Consider the following 21596-nt stretch of genomic DNA (forward strand, 5'->3'; position numbering starts at 1 on the left):
ACTGTGTATGCACATCTGCTAGCTTTCCCTAAAATATTAGGTTTTAGCAATCGAAGAACCACTATTATAGGAAAATAATACAACAGAGGAAACTGTTCCAATAGCTTTGGAAGAATCTGACGGCAAACAGGCAACTGAAGATGTAGACACCACAACATTTTCTCCAGCAGAAGTTAGCCAATAACACTTGACTGCAGTAAACTAATTTCAGGTGTGTTAAATGCGTTACTAAAGATACAATTTTGCTGATCTATTTAAGTTTCTTTAGGCGGATTTATAACCTTATATATTATTATTAATAGTAATAATTTTCTGTTTTTATTTATTAGGAGAAATCAGGGACAGAAACTAGTGATGACAGTGAATTATGCTCTGGAAGACCAAAGAAAGGATGAAAAAGAAAATATCCCAGCCAAAATAGGGAGACAAAAAATTAAATGTATAAGGAATGAAACACACATGACTCAGAGGGGAAAATTGAAGGAATCTAAGGAGTTTCACGAGTATTTATGCCCTTGCAAATCTCTCTCCAAGTTAGGTGCTAAAAATGTTCAAAAGGAATTTAAAAAATTGTATAATACAGTTTCTCACAATGCTCAAACAGCACTCATTTGCGCCATGGTGAGTGAGCACAAAATAAGAAAGAAACAAGTGAAGAAATCAAAGAGAAAAACTGTGACCAGGAAGTACATCATATGTGTAATTCTGGTTTGCAGGAATTTCTTTCTCCAGACCTTTAGAATTTCCAGTGGCAGAGTACATCTAGCCTTAAAGAAGATAAAATCGCCAAAGGGTAAAAGGAATCAATGAGAAACTGCCGGTGGAAGGAACAGATATCCTCAGAATAAGTTTCAAGAAATAGTTGACCACATAAAAAAGTTTCCAAAATACAAATCACATTATGCAAGAGAACAAACACAGAGAGAATTTCTGGCACCAGATATTACAATGGATGTGATGTATAATTTATATAAGCAAGAGTACGAAAATCCTGTGTCACTTTCTTTGTATAAAATGATATTCTTGACAGAAATCAATTTGCAAAGAAAGAGCATCAAGAAGGACACTTGTAACCTCTGTGACATTTTACAGCTCCAGATTAATAATTCCTCTGGCAGCAAAAATAAAATATTTGACAACAAGAAGAAGGAACATCTTAAAGGTGCAAAATACACCCAGAACCTAAAATCCTCTGATATGGAAAAATTAAAGTTGGATGAAAAACTAGAAACGTTTTGTTTTTACCTTGAAAAAACACTGCCATTCCCACAAATGTGTTTTTTTTTACAAGCGCCAGTTGTGGTTATATAACTTAGGCATTCATAGTGGGAAAGATAATAAAGGTCACTGTCATGTCTCGTTGGAAGGAGAAGCAGGACGAGGGGCTCAGGAGGTTGGATCCTGCTTGTACAAGCATCTCATGGAAAACGTGCACAAAGCTAAAGAAGTCATATTGTGGTCAGATTCTTGTGGAGGCCAGAATTGTAATATAAAGATTGTTCTACTTCTGAAAACAGTTTTGGAACAACACCCTACCATTCAAAAGATTACACAAAAATTCCTATTTCCAGGCCATAGCTTCGTCCGTAACGACAGCGAACGTGCTTTAAAATTTCAGCAGCACCTTTATACCGCCAAAGGCTACATAAATGTAAAGAAGATGTGCCGAAAGAAGAGCCCGCTTGTTGTGCACAGAATGACCGGACCGGATTTTCTTAGTACAGTTCATCTGGAGAACCACATTGTAAACAGGAAGATAGGCACAAACAGTGAGAAGGTAAACTGGCTGCATGTGAGAGAAATAGAGTTGAAGAAAGATAAACCTTTCAGCATTTTCTTCAATATGCATTTTAATGCAGAATGCACTGTTGAAGTGAACATTAAGAAATCTACAGTTGGTCGCCGGCTTCAGAATGAAAATGGATCAGCTCTACATGATCTGCTCACTCCGTTATGGCCCAATAGAAAACCAGTTTCAGAAGCGAAGCTGAACGACCTGCGCTCCCTCATGAAGCTAATTCCCAACGATGCTAAGCCTTTCTATAAGGGCTTGTTCAGTGATCCTGGAATAGACTATGATGAATTTGGATATCATATACGCTCAGAGAAACATCACCTTGAAAATTCAGTCTCTGACATACAAAGGGCACTAGGAAAGTTCTGTGGCTTGGTTCTAAAAGGGCCAATGTCATTTTTTAAAATCAAAATTGAGATATTAACTGATACAAACGTGTTTTATCCTGGCTTGCAAAATGTTAAAAGGGCCAATGTCTCTGTTAAGTACTAAATGAACAGTTAACGTTTAATTAAATAAGCATTTGCCAATAATGTTAGATTACCAATAAAGATTAGAGACCTGGCAATTTTTAAAGAATACGATAGAAAAAACTAGCGTTTAATAAGGTGACTTCCACAAAGAAAGTATAAAGTCATTTAAAGTTAGTTGTTGTAAAAAATAATTGGAAAACTATAAGCAAAACTTCAAATGCTCATATCTCAAAAACTGGTTTTTTTGACATTGGCCCTTTTAGAACCAAGCCACAGAGTTTTGCAATGTGAGTGAATGCTTTAGACTTTTTCAAAATATTTTCCACCACACTCAATACACTTCTCCATACATCGAAACCAGTCACTGAACCAACTCTGCCACTTTTCTTCGATTACATTTTCACACTCTTGATCCCATGCTGCCAGAAGCTCCTCGTCAGATGCAAAACGCCGCCCTTTCAGCTTTATCTTCACTTCTGGGAAGAGTGCGAAGTCACATGGGGCAAGATAAGGACTGTATGGAGGGTGATCAAGCACAGTCAACTCTGATCTGGCAAGAAAATCCAGTTACATTAGCACGATGTGCTGGAACATTGTCGTGATGCAAGAGCCAAGTGTTCGAGCCGTGACCTTGGATGGAGCTGCTTGAGAGCCTGATGACCTGAGGCACACAAGTCTCACTGTACCACTTCGCAGTAACTGTCTTTGTGTTTCTAGCACAATCCGAGTCAGGATGCCCCGTTTAATGAAGAATACTGCAATCATCCTTTTCTTCACTGACCTTGACTTTCGCACAGTCACAGGAGTACCCTCATCTTCAAACAGCCACACCTTGTTCTGGGATTTTGTTGGGACATCATAATAATAAAGCCAAGTTTCGTCACCTCTAATGATGCTACTGACGTTATGTGAAGTCCCATTTTCAAACGGTTTTATCATTTTTCGGCACCATTTCACTCAATGTGCCCTTTGTTCCTCTGAAAGTAAATGGGGCATCCAAAGGGAACAAACCTTTCTAACATGGAGATAGTCGTGGTGTAGAATTGAATGAATAGCTGGTGCAGGGATGTGGAGGGTCTTTTCTACCTGCCGATATGTCAACCGCCTCTCTTGCTGCAACATTTTCCTCACAGCTTCCACGTTTTCCTCAGTCACTGATTCAGACGGTCGCCCAGAACGAGGATTGTCTTCAACCCCAAAATTTCCCCTCTGGAACTATTTGTACCAGCTGAAAATTGTTGTCTGATGTGGGCAGTCTTTTTCCAGCACAGGAGTCATTTCCACCAGGCACTGGTCAACAGTTAATCCACGAGCAAAATTGTAGCGGATAATTACGCGATATTCACCTTTAGACCACACTGACACCTTAACTTGCTTTCAATCCCACTGCTTGGTAACAACTGGTGTGAAGGTCGTGCCTAGCTGTCTTCTAGACTGGTTTTCATCTCTCACCATAACAGGGACGTCCAGCCAACCGTTTTTGCTTATTGCAAAACTTTCCTAGTGCCCTTTGTACCACCAACTATCATCCCCCCATTTTTGTGCCATTTGACAATACATCTGGTACCAAAGCCAGTACTTGTCCAAAGATCCGGGAGCCTTTGAGCATCGTGTGCAATATTGTTCTGACAACAGTGACTCAAAATGTTCCACTTACCGTTATTCTCGCTTCGTTAGGATGGTTGGTCTACACCAACCGCTTTGTGCTTGCAGAATTTCTACCATGAGCATCATTGCAAAATCTATAGGCCTAAGGAGTAACCTGATTTTGTACGTAACGTCCCTTGTTATACTGATGAACCTTTATTATCCCCGTAACAATCTTATTCTGTTGCCTTTACTGGCCCACAATCAATGCATGAATTAAATTATTCCTCTTAATGCCGCTACATCATTTTTGCGACGTGCTATAGAATTATTAATGGAATAAAAGAGAAGATCAGTAGCATGGTACCTCGATGAGTGAACCCAACATGCGCCGCGGATTGCGTAGCCAAGCACGCATATTCAAACATGCAAATTTTAATGTTTTCTGAAAGTCGCACGAGTTAATTTCCGAAATATATGTTTTGGCCATTGTGTTATCCTTGGTTCATTTAATGTGGGTGCAAATTTTACGTAAGATCCGTGATTCTCTGATATGCAACTTTCCCTTGTCAGTGAAACACTCCCACAACAATGCTCTCAATACCTACATATTTGAGTTTTCCACCATATTAGTAATTTAAATATATTTGTAAGATGAAGACAAACACACCTACTATTTGTCAGCAAATGCTTGGTTGAGGTTATGGCACAAGATATCAGAACTATTTTTATACACAGTATACACATCGGCTGCTCCTCAATCACTTGACTCGTTCCAAGCAATGTACAAATTGAAATGTTAAAGCAGTCATCACGGAACCGATAATAACATAGTGGTAAACAAATCACATGCACAAGTCACTGTAGACAATGTTCTCTGTCCATAATAAGAATCAGAGTCTAAATTAGAACCACCATCAGATTAAACACACTCTGAATAACCATCAGAGTCACAGTATTACAATCAGAATCAGAGTGAGAATAATAAGAAAATGGAATGAACACGCTGGCATGACACTAGCCCTTATAAAGCTAGTACACCTTGTTTACGGTTGTCTAATGGACAGCTTCACTATCATCCAGAACTACCAGCATCTTACAATCTATGATGTGGAGTTCCAAATTCGAATGTCCTAAAGCTCTAATTGGCTAGTAGGACGTCCCATATGACTAAGACGCTATTCATTTGACACACTGATGAATATACATCTATAACCTCACTCTCAGGACATCTTCCATTCTTGCTATGGGAGATAACTCCTGCTACATGAAAAACCTGGTTAGTAATTTAAAGATATTTGTAAGATGAAGACAAACACACTACAAAGAAAATAACACCTACTATTTGTCAGCATGTTTAATAACAAAGAGTTTGAACTACCATAACCACTTGTGAGTCAAAACATCACCGCAGTATAAATAGCATTAACAATCACTTAAGTTCTACATAAGTCTGAGGCACCACCCCCTGTGTTACTTCTTACAAATCACTTTTTTCAATATACCTCGGAATTTTCCAAGTTTCAACATCATGAGCAATACTTTATCCCTTCAGACTTCCACTAACATAAAATATTCTACTATATTAAACAAAATTCTGTGTTATAAATACAAAGTACTTTACTCTAAATAATTAGACATGCTCAAAATGTAGTCGTCTGATATGATAACTTAACCTAATAAAATTATATCAATTTATACATAATTAATTAATAGCGAAGTCTTTATATTAGTAAAATCTCGGGGTTCATACAATCGTACGGTTACAACTCAGTCAGTTCTATATCCTTTCTTCCAAAAGCCCCATTAATATTGACATCTCTTCATCATATTCTATTTCGTTCACCAAGCTGTTTCCAAGGAATCCCTGGCCTGTCAAACAGAAGTAGGACTGAAGTCACTCCCAATGGTCTAAGTGTGGCCAGTAAAAAATTCTCTGACGAAGGATGCTACCCCACTTACACAACCAGTGAGAATCTCTCCTCTAATGAGATAGGGACCACCGGTGGATTGTATGGTTCTAGCTGCCCGAGTACAAGGATGGCCATGACTTGCAATGTGTCTGAGATGTCCATTCCTATTCCACAGCAAGTGCTATCCCGACTCTCAGGATCACTACCAGACAACTCGGCCATTGTCCGTGATTCACACACTAGGATGTGACTACAGTAATCCACACCATGAAAATCTGAAATAATTTGTATGTACTGTGACCGTATCGTCACATTGAATATTTATTTGGAATTATATATGTGGGAAGTGTGTATTCTTGGAGTTTCTTTGTCAGAACAGGGGCTCGGTTGCATTGTGTTGCGTAACATCTTCGCCAGCCTGGCGCCTACCTTGGCTTATAAAACACCCGAACTGAGTGCACGTGATGAGGGAAGAAGAGAAAAAAAAAAGTATAGTTTCTGCTGACTCTGCCTCTAAAACAAATGCCAACTCACAGTAGAGCCAACGTGAGGAGGTGATTTTAGAAGTACTTTCGGGATAATAACGTTTAAATTAATCATAAAGCGCATATCAAAGTAATAGCAAGAATAATGGATCATTGACAAAATTATAAATCAAAATAAAATAATGTCACTTATGAAATTACGTCTCAAAGAAGTTACGTAAGGTGGTCTGGCGTTCTAACGCTAGCTGTGAAACCAGACAGCCAACAGGGAATCCCCGTTGGGCTCTTGATTTAGACGACGAATTTCTATAAAACCACTGATCGTTTTGCATTCCGCATTACATCTATTATTTGTGATGAACGGGCCACACAATCTGCGGCATCGCTGATTGCCATAAACTTTGTGGATCTGGAGATCCCAAAATTATGGTGGGGGGCCGTTCCTCTGTCTAACCCCCACTCCATGTGTGTCCATATATGCACGCACATCTGAGGGTAGCTAGTGAGTCTGGAGGCAGTCTTGGAGGTGAAAAGATGGTCGGTTGGTGGTCGGTCCTGCCTATTCTTTGTGTAGAAAATGTGCAAACAAACGGAAGTGCTCTACGCATAATTTCTCATCCGAAGTGACAATAGAGAACCTAACTGATCGAAAGTGGTGTAGGAATGACAGATCGTGAATTACATGATTACTTAATATGTTCGCATCACGTAACTGTGACGCTCTGATGTGACGAATATCGGACGGAGGGGACTATCCTTGAATTAATCTCCCGTGCATACGCGAGACAGAGGGTCCGTGTGGTGTAATATTAATTTTGAAACTGTGTGAAGGCAAACGTTTGAAATGGTAGCACAAAAATCCGTGTTACATAATAAACAGATTTCCAGTATAAAATTATCATGCTGAATGACAGCGTAGTTGTAGTAGTACAGAGAAACAGACGCACGAGACTGGGTTTCAAAATAAATATAGATACCCAATGTCTTGATGATTCAGAATAACGAACTATTGCATTGACTACACCCCGAGTATTTTGTACTAGCTTGTCGGACTGAGGTAGACTAGCTACACCCTGCATCAAAGTAATAAGTACATAACTTTCATTCTGTCAGAGGAAAAAGGGAAATTTGACTGTGACGTGTGCAGAAGAAGCCTTCGTGAAAATCAGTGTGATTAGTATCTTTCCAGTGATTTCAACCCTAATACCATGGATTACTCAAGAGGCACCACGGGACGTCTAGAACCCGGGACTTCCCACTTCAGCACCAGGGCGTAAACACTGCAGGCGGCTCTCTCGTGGACTCTGACAATGAAGGACAAACCAGCTGTTGAGTACTAAACTATGACTTTGTAATGCTTGTATTCCCCTAGAAAAAATGTAAAAAATGTAAGGATAGGGATATGATAATTTCTAATATTGAATTATTAGATCACTTAGAGTGGTCGATAGAGTCCCTTTTATTTTTAGTCTCATTTGAGGTTATATGGGAAGGAAACAAATTAGGGTAATTGTACGTATTTTTGGCCCCATTTATTTCCTTGCATGTGCATGTATTTATGGGTATTTAAGAGTGCTGTCAGAGGAAGATGGGGGAAGACAGTAGTTAATTTTGGTAGGTTGAAGAAGTAACTTTCATCTGAATGACTATACAAGATGAGTCAGGGTCATGTGACGGCAGGATCTTTGCCAAGTGCCTGTGAACAATATTGTCACTGGTTGGTGGGACGGAGAACTGAAACTACTGTGTGTTTGGAAATGTAAATTTTAATTTTTTTATTTGTCTGAAGGATTTAATTTTTTTTGCAACTCTGGACTCTACTGGAATTTTGTGTAACTGAAATATGTTTGTAAATTTTTTTTAAATTATGGAAACATCAAGAAACATTGAACTGTATGAACATTTCAACATGCAAAAGTGTTTTGAAGTGATTTTTTTAAATGTAGTTTTTATGTAATCTGTTGTAAAATTTGTAAGGTGATTTATTTTGGAGCATCCTGTACCTGTACCACACGTGTGGTTTCCTATGATGAAATTTTGGTGTTGTAATCGTAATGTTCCAGAACTTGTGTAATTGCTAACGATATTAAAATTACCATATATGGTAACGAGATTTCCTATTGGCAAAAAGGTCCAGGAATCTAGGGTAAGTTTGATCTTATTGGTTGATTGTAATCGGGCCATTTCCGGCCTTGTGGCCGGCTTCGAAAAATGATGCGTGAGCTCGGCGTCTTTTCCATCCGACCGCCCTAGCGAGCGTTCGCGCTCGAGGGCTACCCTCAGGATCTCCTGCCCTTCCGAGGTATGTGTTATTTCAGTGTTTTTGCAATGTATTCTGGTTTCGTTTCATTTAGTTTAATTCCTTTTGTGTTTCATTATTGCTTCACTTAATGTCATTTTAAAGTTTAATTTAATGAGTCCGAGTTTACCCTAGGTTCCAATTGCCGTAGTTTCTATTCTTTCATCCATTAAATACTTTCGTTTTAAACTATACCTTTAATGTAGCATCACCTTCATTGATAAATCAAGTTTTATGTTAAGTCACTTAAGTATGTCTTGTTTCCGTGTCGTGGAACTGTATTTTGTAAAACTTTGTCATTTTTAATATAGTTGAGCTAGAGGGTGTTTCTTGCAAGTCTTTTCTCCCCCATAACGTCATACGTACCCATGGACCTCTATAAGGGCTACCCGCAGCTTCCACATCCTGTCTTAGTTATCATTTTTAGGCCTGTAAGTGTTCCCTGTATTTGGTTTATATGAATTCTCCGCCACTGCGTCATATTTCTACCTCCTTATTCATATTATTAAGTATTATCTTATTTATTACCGGTATTATATTATTTCTATATTATTATTATTATTATTTATGGTAACCGTAATTGTCCCGAAAGAACGTTACATTTGATATCAGAGCGTGTGTTATGGAAAGGAGCGAAGGCTTACAATGATCATCCTCGGCTAACTTTTCTAAAATTAATTTTAAATTTTTTAAGTTTGAATATAGGTTGTAAGTGTTCCGTGTGTGTTCTTAATTCCCGCTTTTGTTTTCGTGATTCTTGCGCGAGTTCATCTCACCACGTGTTTTCGTTCCGCGATGTGCAGTCTTGTGTTACGGTACTGTGTTTCTCTTGTAATTAACGGTTGGAGGAAATAGTGCGTCACTATTTGTAACAAGTTTTTGGTTTCGTTAGTTTCAATAAATTTTTCTGTGTGGCAAGATTTCACTTGACCACAGTTTTTTTAGTAGAGCGATATCTTCACATGTCGTGTGCTGTGTTCGCTTTCCGAAAGTCTTCTTTGATAAATTTCAATATGTTTGATTATGTCAAGTTGTTTTTTCTTCGATTCGTGTGTTTTCATCCTAACACCTGTGGGATTACTTGTTGCTTTAGGCTATGTCATTAATTTATGCTAAATGCTGTACTTCAGTGCGTGACCTAATGTTATCTCCCAAACAGCTGAGTTGCGTATTGTGTGGAAAACAGATGATTGCTCGACTAACTTCCGAGATTTTGAGCGCTCAATTCAATCTTATAAAAGTTTCTCGTGTCGTAATCATCATCTTTTTCTTCTTCCAGATACGTAAATTGTGGTGTGAATTGTCAGAGTGATCATTGTGTTCTGATTGAATTTTAGCACGGAGTTTCCTTAGTTTTTCTGTAATTTCTCTTTTGGTAAATTTTCGGCAACAATTTTAAGGTTATGTTGTGAATTTTCATCTATTTCTTCGAGTGTTTTCCTGTTTGTAAATCTCGTGTTTCGGCAAATTATTTTCAAAATTTTGTGTCTTGTCGCCTGGTATGTTATATTTGGCAGTATTCCACGTGTGTGATCTTTTAAAGGTAATTTTTACGTCATGTTGTAGCTCTGTATGTACTTAAATTTCCGGTCATGTTGTGTTTTTGGTCTTTTGCTGGATCTGGGTTCGTTTCCAAGTAGGTATGGGACGATTTCGGTGACTGTTTCCCAATTAGCTGCTAAATTACGAAAGTTTCCTAGTTTGTCTTGTGCTTTTCCATCGTGTAAGTGTCGGTTTCCTTGTCACGTATATTTATTTACCCGTGTATTCCTATATTTGCTAGGGAGGGTACTATGAGGACTTGGATAGGCTCATAGGGTGACACGTGTTCACCATATTTTTAGACCAGGTAATGCTGAGGCTCATTTTGGGCAAATTTGACGGGTTACGGATCTGCACTTGTGCTCGTGACATGTTGGAAATCTAGTGTATCTGGTATGTGATTCCTCGTAATCTTTTTTTTGGTATTAGGTGCCTAGATGGAAAATGATGTCCCTTGTTATTGTAGAATGAATACTAGGAAGATTTTCTGCAAATGTTCATTTTGGTGTCCTTACGCTGAGCTATAAATTAGTTAATTCTTAGTAGGTCTGCAGGTTGTTGAGATTTTATTTCTGTTATTTTAAATTTGTCACTAGCAAAATTTTGAAGGTATCGTGATATAGCTAAGCCTTTTAGTTAATTTTCCTGATTGTTTTGTCTTGTTCGATTTTATCAATGTTAAAATTTCTTGCATTACGGGTTCGTGTCTTCCAAATTTATGTACTCAATTTGTAGAAGTATGGGATTCTGTAGACTGAGTACGGTTCTAAATTTGTAGCTGTGCTGTATCTGTCCTACGATTTTTGAATATAATTGTGCCTTTGGTAGGCATAGGTGTGTGTGTACTGAGACTTAGGGTTAAGGTGCTGAGAGGCCGTTCCTCTTCTAGGAGTACAATATTGGCCCTAAGAGTCTCATTGTCATGTGATAAGTTCAAGGGTACTTGAGGTCATGTTCTGATGTTCTGTCCTTTTATTTTGTGGGTACTTCTTGATGTGTCATCGCACGGGGTGTGTGTGTGTGTGTGTGTGTGTGTGTGTGTGTGTGTGTGTGTTTGTGTGTGTGTGTGTGTGTGTGTGTGTGTGTGATGAGAGTCAGTATTGAGGTCGTCCGTGCCTTTTACCATTCGTTGGTTATGCTGATTCAGGGATCGTCGCACTTGTTTTGGTGGTTTGATATTATTTGTGTGTATGTCGAAGGACAGATAAGCTTGGTAGTCTTGTGTGTCGTGCGGTTATCTGGTAATCTCTGGTATGAAGGTTGTACTTGTACCTTTTTATTTCTTATATCATTGAGTTGGATGTCTGCATGTGTACTCTTGCATCGCTTTGGTTTTTCATTTTTGAGTTCCTGTTGATAAAGTAATATGATTTTCATTTGGTATTCCTGGCTTTTTTGCGCCTTCATTTGACTGGTGTGACACGTAATACGTAATGTGAGTTTATCTATGTAAAAATTTCATGAGTACATGACATGGTAAATAAATAGTGACTTACTATCCTCAATTCATTGAAGGTGGTTGCAAGCCAACGTAATTTAGTATTTGTTTCTCGGTTTTGAGTTCCCTTGTAACATTCTAAATTCTTCCTTTTATTTGCCTCGTTCTGTTCCTTAATGTTGGGTGATTAAGAACGCACACGGTAACTTAATTTGGTAGTTATAAGGAATTAGTTGTAAGCAAATTTTAATTAATTGGCGCGCACTATTTTTCGGGTTTTGTAGTTAATATAGTTAAGTTACTTTAGTTGTAATGGGAAGGGTTATGTATAATCATATTAGATATAATTTAATGTAATGTCTGTTGGGGTAAGTTTAGAAGTTTATTGATGATTAGTTAGGGATTTTATAATGTTTTGGCACTGGGGTAAACTCTGGCAAATTTTCTTTTAGTTTTTTTAATTTTCCTAAATTTTGAAATTCTGAAATAGCACTTGCCAGGAGGGCTGGGGTTTCCTAGAAACATGGGAGGGAATCTCCCTAAGGAGGCTTGTAATTGTTAATGAAAAAACACAAAAAACCCACCCTCGAAACTCAAGGCTCCTCTTAAAGTCATCAATAGTTCAGGCCAGTGGCCTAAGTTCTTCAGTTCCAAATTTCTGCTGCGTATGTTTATGTTCCAGTTACTGCGATGCCACTGACATTTCAACCTGGGATATCTATTTGGAGTCTGCAACGCACCTATTGGCCACTAATGTCTGATGGTGGAATGGAAAGGTGTTTAATGGTGACAGTAGTCTGTGCTGTGCCATCTGCCTTCGCCAGTTATGGACCTGTTCACTAAGTTGGGTGGGCTGTGCTGAGGCTGTATGTGAGCAATGGTTGGACTGCGATTAGGATGGAGACGTTGGCAACGGCCGCGGTCAACGACTTCGTTTGACAGCGATACCAACGCTCTACTGGTTTTTGCCTGTATGGACGTTCCTGAAGAGAACGATGATAAGAAATTGTGGTGTGGTGCAATTTGTGGCGTTGTGAAAATATTCTGATCTCCATTAAGCCTCCCATTTTAAGTTCATTTAGATTTTGTTATTTCTGGTAAATTTTTTTTGTCGAGCAGAGCTCGACTTTGGGAGGAGGAGAATGTCACTGGTTGGTGGGACGGAGAACTGAAACTACTGTGTGTTTGGAAATGTAAATTTTAATTTTTTTATTTGTCTGAAGGATTTAATTTTTTTTGCAACTCTGGACTCTACTGGAATTTTGTGTAACTGAAATATGTTTGTAAATTTTTTTAAAATTATGGAAACATCAAGAAACATTGAACTGTATGAACATTTCAACATGCAAAAGTGTTTTGAAGTGATTTTTTTAAATGTAGTTTTTATGTAATCTGTTGTAAAATTTGTAAGGTGATTTATTTTGGAGCATCCTGTACCTGTACCACACGTGTGGTTTCCTATGATGAAATTTTGGTGTTGTAATCGTAATGTTCCAGAACTTGTGTAATTGCTAACGATGTTAAAATTACCATATATGGTAACGAGATTTCCTATTGGCAAAAAGGTCCAGGAATCTAGGGTAAGTTTGATCTTATTGGTTGATTGTAATCGGGCCATTTCCGGCCTTGTGGCCGGCTTCGAAAAATGATGCGTGAGCTCGGCGTCTTTTCCATCCGACCGCCCTAGCGAGCGTTCGTGCTCGAGGGCTACCCTCGGGATCTCCTGCCCTTCCGAGGTATGTGTTATTTCAGTGTTTTTGCAATGTTTTCTGGTTTCGTTTCATTTAGTTTAATTCCTTTTGTGTTTCATTATTGCTTCACTTAATGTCATTTTAAAGTTTAATTTAATGAGTCCGAGTTTACCCTAGGTTCCAATTGCCGTAGTTTCTATTCTTTCATCCATTAAATACTTTCGTTTTAAACTATACCTTTAATGTAGCATCACCTTCATTGATAAATCAAGTTTTATGTTAAGTCACTTAAGTATGTCTTGTTTCCGTGTCGTGGAACTGTATTTTGTAAAACTTTGTCATTTTTAATATAGTTGAGCTAGAGGGTGTTTCTTGCAAGTCTTTTCTCCCCCATAATGTCATACGTACCCATGGACCTCTATAAGGGCTTCCCGCAGCTTCCACATCCTGTCTTAGTTATCATTTTTAGGCCTGTAAGTGTTCCCTGTATTTGGTTTATATGAATTCTCCGCCACTGCGTCATATTTCTACCTCCTTATTCATATTATTAAGTATTATCTTATTTATTACCGGTATTATATTATTTCTATATTATTATTATTATTTATGGTAACCGTAATTGTCCCGAACAGCGGTAACATTTGTTATTATTTTTATTTATGTACGCGCTCCAAGTCGCGCGGTTACAAATATAAATGAGGGATAGTTGAAGCACTCTCTTTTTAACGTATAGTAGTAGAATTTGTTGCATGATAGGTTAAGATGTGGCTGTATCTGGATGTGTGTGAAGAATTTGTTGTCCCCAGGTTCGAATACCCACCCTCCAACCACTAGCCAGGCTCCTGTGTAATTTTTCTTTTTGTGAGTTTGATATTTGAATCACTCGACTGAACATCATCTTTCTATCTATGCATGTCATAGATATCTGTGCCTGCACAAACTTTTCTTCCTTGTTAGAGAATATATTTGAAATTCAATTTTATTGAATAATGAACTCAAATATATGAGAGAGAGAGAGAGACAGAGAGAGAGAGACAGAGAGAGAGAGAGAGAGAGAGAGTGTATGTGTGTGTTTAGGCAGACTGATTTCTTCCTAATGTGAAATTTGAGATAAAAATGACATCAATTAGTTCCTTTCTAAATTGTAGTCCAGCAGATAGTGACATTTTAAGACATGAAATTAACACCAATGCCAAATATGGAAATGGTAAAAAAAATTCTTTTACCTTATTAAAAATATATTGAAACATAGCCATCTACTTGATATTAAATGTAAACACTTATCTTACCCATAAAATGCATTTTCACCAATACCAGTAAAGCTCAGGTCCAGGTGTGTAAGATTTGGGCAAGATAGTAGAATGATGTTCAATAAACAGTCCCTTGTAACACCACTTGTGGCAAAAACACATTTCTGGATGCCAGTGCCAATGTGTGGTAACAAATATTTAATGAACCTATAGAACAGAAGAATATCAAATTATATTTAAAATCCATAATCATGACCAAATAATATTATGTTATTAAATACAATTAAAACTTCCTACCCATTGCGAATTCTCTGGGTCAGGAATAGGGTGGTCACATTCCAGAAAAACAAACAGAATTATAGATTGATGATACCTTTTAAAAAATAGTCCATTTGCCTTTAATAATATCGCATGCACTGTATACACTGGGAGAACCAACCAAAACTACCACCATACATACAATCCCTTGTAAAGCAGTTTGTTTTACAACATACATTAACTCACAAGTTTTGTTACACTTCAGAACTCTTGAAGTTTTTCAGATTTTTGAAAAGTTTCTTTTCAGCTGATTTTTTCAATATAAACAAAACAAAGTTAATGTTTGTACTGCTCTTCAGGAGTGCACTGGTCACTAAAACTACCCAGTATTTCCACCCCTAACTTCTACGATGGCTTGTAAACACTCAGGTATACTGTTCACACATTGTTGGATGGCCTCTGTCGGGATGCAATTCTACTCCTTCACCAATGATGTTCTCAGCTGTGCCAAGGTGGTGTTGTCACTTTGTCTGGCATTCCTTCCAAGTGTATCCCATACATGTTCAACAGTGTTTATATCAGGACTATGAGCTAGTCTGTCCAACTTCCTGCAGATTGCCATACCACGGCAGTTTAGGTAAGAAATCGACTGGAAAATGTCAGACATGTGAAAGTGAGTGAGCAACAGTAAGGAGGAGGTTACAAGAAGCTTACTTTTCATCCAGTAGACCTGCACATGGACCACTATTCGAACAACCCAGAGAAGTGAATCTGTCTAGTGAGACAGCATCTGGGGAGGACCCAGGAGCAGTGGTCCTCTGTTCTCTTCACTGCTGAGAGTCACTTTAATCTCAGGTCTCCTGATGGAAGAGAAAGAGAAGGTCTAGGGAGAGGTACAGAACCATTGCTTTCTCCTCGAGGACCTGGTTTGGAGGCCGTTTGGTGATGATGTGCGGTAGCATAAAAAATGTGGCCTGCACTGACGAGGGGAATCTGCTAAGTGTAACAACCCACTTTTCCAGAAACTTTGCTCAGCGAAAAAGGGGTTGAAATAAGCGAACACATGTTTCGGCTTATCCGTAGACATCATAATGTCTAATTGCGGGACATGTTTTGCTTAACTTTTATAGGCATCTTCAGCTGCTTTCCTATATCTAAGATTACAGCTGATAACAAAATCCTAGGCTCATAATACACTTGTACGTCATTGGTAAAAGTTGTTGAACTAGCACAGGTTGCTCTATCTGTAAAAACATTTAAGATTAACATGCATTACAACTAATAACAACACCCAAAACATTATTTTCACATTTTATAAAAGTTCAATTATTGTGCATTTATATAATATACTGTTGTTGTGGCCAGTGATCTGACTTTTGTCTTCCTTGTTGCCTTACGGTGTTTAACACATTCACGCCCATCATCTGAGCGGCTCTTTAAAGGGCTGGCCCAGCTATTCCAGCTGTTAGTGGCAGAGCAAACAACAATGAATTCTTTTCACAATAAGTTCTAAACTAAACAAGATATGGAAACAAAATTTTGCACATACCTTAATGAAGTCCTCTAGTATCTCTGTAGGGTGTGGTAGGTAATGTCCACTTTCCTGGGTGAATGGGAACACCACACTTTCTACAAAAATAGCGTGTTTCACTAATAATTTTATTTCTGAAGGACACTTTGCACCTTCTTCAGGGGAACTTGACTATATTTGATGCAGGAAACTTCAAGAGAATATGCTCTTTTCTCTTCCCATCTAACCTAAATGATGGATCCTTGGCCGGTGCCCTTTTTTGGCAGCAAAATCGCGGGACGTTGACTTGGAGCTGATGAAGTAGATGGAGCTGAGATTTTGGAGAGAGGTGACTGTACTTGTATGCCGGGTTCACTCCCCCCCCCCCCATTTGAGAATTGCCTGTTGTTCCTCAAGACCTTTTTGTACACCCCTATTTGACCGTATAGTTCCACATACGGCAGTGTTCTGTTACCGTAATTGTTTTGCGAGTCCAACGCTATTTGTAATAATTGTCCATGTAGACTGTATACCCCTGGCCAAGATAATTTTCAAGCAGCTGAAAAACTGTACTTTGTAAATTCGTATCACTTGCATCATTTATATTGTCCCTACATGCCATGGTTACATTTCAGAACGTCATTATACACTCGCTTGTGCAATCACAAACCAACTACGCAGCTAGTTATGCCAGCGCTAGGCTACCTTCAGAAACAAAACAAAGAAAGTGCATTGGGAGGGAAAATCGCCGTGGCCATGTGGTTTCTGGTGAGTAGAAAAATTCATAAGGGTATTACTTTCATCTCTCTCACACATTTGGGACCAAATAGATCCCAGCTGCGTAGGAATGGCTCCAGTTCAAGGTTGCGCTTATCCGGGCTAACTCGGATACGGTTCACAGCAGGGTCACGCGCTATAGGCAATAACTCGGATACGGGTGTGAATGTGTTAAAATATGTTAAAATGGGACTGCCTTCTGATGCAATGATCGGAAGAGGGGACTTTGAGATTGTTCTTTCAGCAAAAACTTGGACCTTATTTGCTCCATAATGAGATTACATTTGATGTACTGAAAGTCCCCTTGCTTCATCATTTGCTGACTCTCTCTGGAAATACTTCCTATCCCATGCCAGGGGTGGAAACTTTCGCTTTTAGTGACCAGTGTCTTCATGAAGTACAGTGCAAACATTAACTCTGTTTGTTTGGCCATAAATTTAATAACAACCGACAAAACCAACCAAAAAAAACCTTTAAAAACCCGAAATATTTCAAGAATTCCAAAATGTAAGGAAAATTATGAATTAATGAACAATGTGTTATAATCATTATAAAATATCAAAGCAATTATGTTAAAAACAGTGTTGATTGTATTATTATTATTATTATTATTATTATTATTATTATTATTATTATTATTCAAATCTTAAAGTCGTATCAGCACACACATATTCACCTCATAACTAGTTTTTGGACACTAAGGCCCAACATCAGTGAATTATTACTTATTTAAAACATGTTGATCTACATAGACGTGTTGCCAATGTAAAACAGAGCCCAGGTAAAGTAAACTAAAAATAAAGAATTAAAAATGACATAATTTTTGAAACTAATTACCAGACATTAAAATGTTTTAAATTATAACATGCCAATAGAAAGGCTGGCTGGACATGCCATTAAGGTTGTTAAGGTTAAGGTTGTTATGCTACTACTGACCAGATGTTCAGCTTCGAAGGCAGAGTGTGCTTAGTGGCAAGTGACATTAAGTCATCTCAAGGTTGCGAACAGTAGGTTGTTAGTAGCGGTTTCATTTAAAATCTTGTCTGGTTCTTTTTTTCTTTGCCATAAATATTTCAATATTTTCATGGGTATTTTAACTCTGCACTGTAACTACCTTTAAAAATTAATTTAAATTAATTTCATATCTTTCTCACTGCCTTGAAAGTTATTATTATAAATGTGTTTCGCAAAAGCTGAATATCTGTTCTATTTTACTGCCTTAGAAAGTTTTTAGTATTGTTGAGTTGGTGTCTGTCCAGTCCTTCCTATATAAATCATATTACAGTCATTGTCAGTGAGCCGATATACTCCCGAATTGATATAAACATTTTTTTTGTTGACAGAATTTGAATTATACATTTGTTCTGATATTTTATTTTTGGTACACCTGGTAATTCCTTTGCCTTGCGAAAAGTATCATTTGTCATTTGCCTAAATTGCCTCCCATTGCTCTATGCTCAGTTGCATTTGGGTTGCTTGTACGATACTTGGGTTAACCGCTTGGTGAAGACTACCAGTTGTGTACAACTCGCGGTACCGAGTTGTTTTATAAAGAAAGTAAGAGGATATGAATAAGCGAACAAGTGAACAGCATGGGAATGTGAGTCCGTGTAAATAGGTCGATATATAGTGGAAAAGTGAATAGAGTGCAATAAAACTGTGTATAGTGCCTTCATATAGAGACGAAGTGTTGCATGCATAGTTGGTTTTCCTAACTGGAGGTGGAACTGCTTCATAAACAACCGAAAATCAGTCGGGATTGAACACAGCACAAGAGAAGCCACATTGTGGACAGTTGAAAATATCAAAGAACTACTAGAGGGACGAAACGCTCGCGACTCCCGTGAAGACTGGTATACAGAATGGTCAGCGAGAAAACAAATACAACCCAGTGCAGCAGCTGTAGCAGGAATGTCAGTAACAACGAAGACTCAATAGAGTGTAAATATTGCAGCAGTTGGCAACATTTTGAATGTTCGAGTCTTACAAAGGGAGAATACGACGTTATGAAAAGAAAGAACTGCAAGCTCACATGGCTATGCTCGGAATGCAAAACTGAACTCCTAAAAAAAAAACAGATATAGAAGAAAGTGTGACAAAGAGACTAGCAACTCAGACGAAAACCATCACGGAGTCCATGGTGGAAAGCAAACAGAAAACTATAAAGGCAAGAGCCAAGACAGCATCAGCACCCAACACAGCACACCCTAGAGACTCGCTACCAAACCACGTGCTCCAAACCCACCAAATCAGTACTCGGAGGAAGGGCAAGCACACAAGGAAAAGAGCACCCCCAACACAACCGACCAAGAACCAACCATTCCTCTGCTCCAACATTCACCTGAAGACTCCTTTTCCGGGACACCAAATGGATCAAGGTGGTCAAATGGACGGACAAGACAAAGGATATGATACTGCATAGGCTTTTGGGCTTATGCCGTGTCAAGAAAATAAGGTGAAATTCTTTAAGTTTTGCAGAGAACTGTGCTCTGCGTCCTCAGAAGAAATCTCGACTGTCCGTGAGAAAGGCTTCTTAAACAATGACTCTTTGATTTAGACATTATAATAGAAGTGGAAATGATACGTTCATTCGTCACCAGATGGCTCGCAGGACGTGGCACAACGCTAGCGTTCAAAGCGGAAGGTAACCGAACCATCAGAACCAGTCTAAGCAGTTCACATAACGTGTGTACATAACATATGACATTGACAGGTGTATGACATAGACACAAGCCTGGAATGAAACACCTGGCGACGAGGAACGTATGAATTTGGAAAACACCGAGATGAAATAACAATAGCGAAAGGACAGAGAAGGGAGCAACCTATGTAAATTCTTAATGGCCGGCAACCGGGTATTACTTAATTGACAGTCGGTGTCCCTGTTGAAATTGTTAGGATTTCTATGTATTTCCACAGCTTCCCGTATAATCCTGGACCTGTAGTGTCTAGTGTGGGTAAGAGCTCGAGCATCTTGGAACATGACATCATGACCCGATGATAGAGCATGCTCAGCTATTGCCGATTTGTCTGGTTGGTTGAGACGAATATTACGTTCGTGTTCTTTGATACAGGTACCAATGGACCGGCATGTTTGGCCGATGTATACCTTACCGCAAGTACAGGGAATTTCGCATACCCCAGGATGTAAAAGTGGAGACAATTTGTCCTTGCTTTTACTCAGACTGTGAGCAATTTTAGTGGCGGTGCCAAACACGGTTTTTATATTGTGTTTGCGGAGGACCTTGGCAATTCGATCTGTGGTGTTGTGAATGTAAGGCAAGTAGGCAGTTCCCTTCACTTCTTCCTTCTGTGAGTTTGCTTGGTCGTTTCTCTGGGATGCAGGGCTGTATGGATCTGCAAATCGCTGTAAATTTACCTTGAACGCCACTACTTGATGCGCCCATGCTTAATGATGATGATGATGATTGTTGTTTAAAGGGGCCTAACATCGAGGTCATCGGCCCCTAATGGTACGAAATGAAATAACAAAAAATTCAAAATCATGCACTGACCAAAAGAAGAAAAAAAAAGGAAAAAAGAAAAAAAAAGAGAAAACTCGTCAGGACGAAGGAATGGACGGACATGAAGCAAAAAAAAAGACAACAAAAAAACGAGCAAACAAAAAAATTAGTGGATTCATATAAAAAAAAGGATCATATATAATTTATTACTGACCAAGGGACCAGAATCCTGAATAGAGGATGCTTGTTATCTAAAGGGGTGCAAAATCCACGTCTAAGGCCCCACAGAATGGTACATGTCGCGAGTAAAGTAGAACCATGCTATTTGTCATGTTGGGGTAGTAATCAAAGTAGCGAAGACTCACAGTGTTCCACACAAGATGGTACTAATCACAAGTATTGTACTTCGTACAGGTAACGCAGACCTATAGTGTTTCTCACACAATGGCGCCACTCATAGACAACGCAAACCAATGAGTTTCCTCACCTAGGTGTACTAGGCACGAGTGCCGGTCCCACGGGCCCCGTGGTGTTCCTCACATAGTGGGTACTAATCACAGGCAACGCAGACCCACGGTGTCGCTCATATAGTGGTACAACTCACAGGCAATGCCCAGACCCGTGGTGTTTCTCACAAGGGTACTAATCACAGGTACTGGAAACCCACAGAGGAACCACTCTCTGCTGCTACTAATCACAAACCTACTGTGTACCAAATATAGTGGTACTACTCGTAAGTAAAGGCGACCCATGGTGTTTCCTGCGTGATGGTACTAATCAATAGTAGTTTCATGGTTCTAATACCAGTATCCCTTGGTCACCCCTTTTAGTCGCCTCTTACGACAGGCAGGGGATACCGCGAGTGTATTCTACATGTGCGTCCCCCACCCGCAAGGGGACATGCTTAATGAACACTCACCATCAACTCACTCCACTAAAAAGGGTCCTTTATTGCATAGCACTCAGACTGAAAACAAACGACAGTCGAGTAGCGGGATAACCAATAGGAACATCTTAATCCAACAGGGAGAATGTGATAATAATATCAGCGCCTTCGAATGATAGCATTAATATGTAAATAATTCTCATTGCAGGAAATAGAACAGCATCACTG

The 21596-nt window shown here is 38.8% G+C and overlaps 1 protein-coding gene across 1 annotated transcript in view; it reads right to left on the minus strand.

The window, feature by feature from the left end:
* The window catches only part of LOC136864283 (F-box/LRR-repeat protein 5), a 95372-nt gene that overhangs the window by 18627 nt on the left and 55149 nt on the right, over positions 1–21596 (minus strand). The window contains exon 3 of the mRNA XM_067141059.2: positions 14513–14680. Coding sequence (XP_066997160.2) covers positions 14513–14680 — 168 coding nt within the window. The remainder of the gene's footprint in view (positions 1–14512; positions 14681–21596) is intronic.

Source organism: Anabrus simplex, chromosome 2 (assembly GCF_040414725.1).
Source record: "Anabrus simplex isolate iqAnaSimp1 chromosome 2, ASM4041472v1, whole genome shotgun sequence".
Taxonomy (NCBI): Eukaryota; Metazoa; Arthropoda; class Insecta; order Orthoptera; family Tettigoniidae; genus Anabrus; species Anabrus simplex.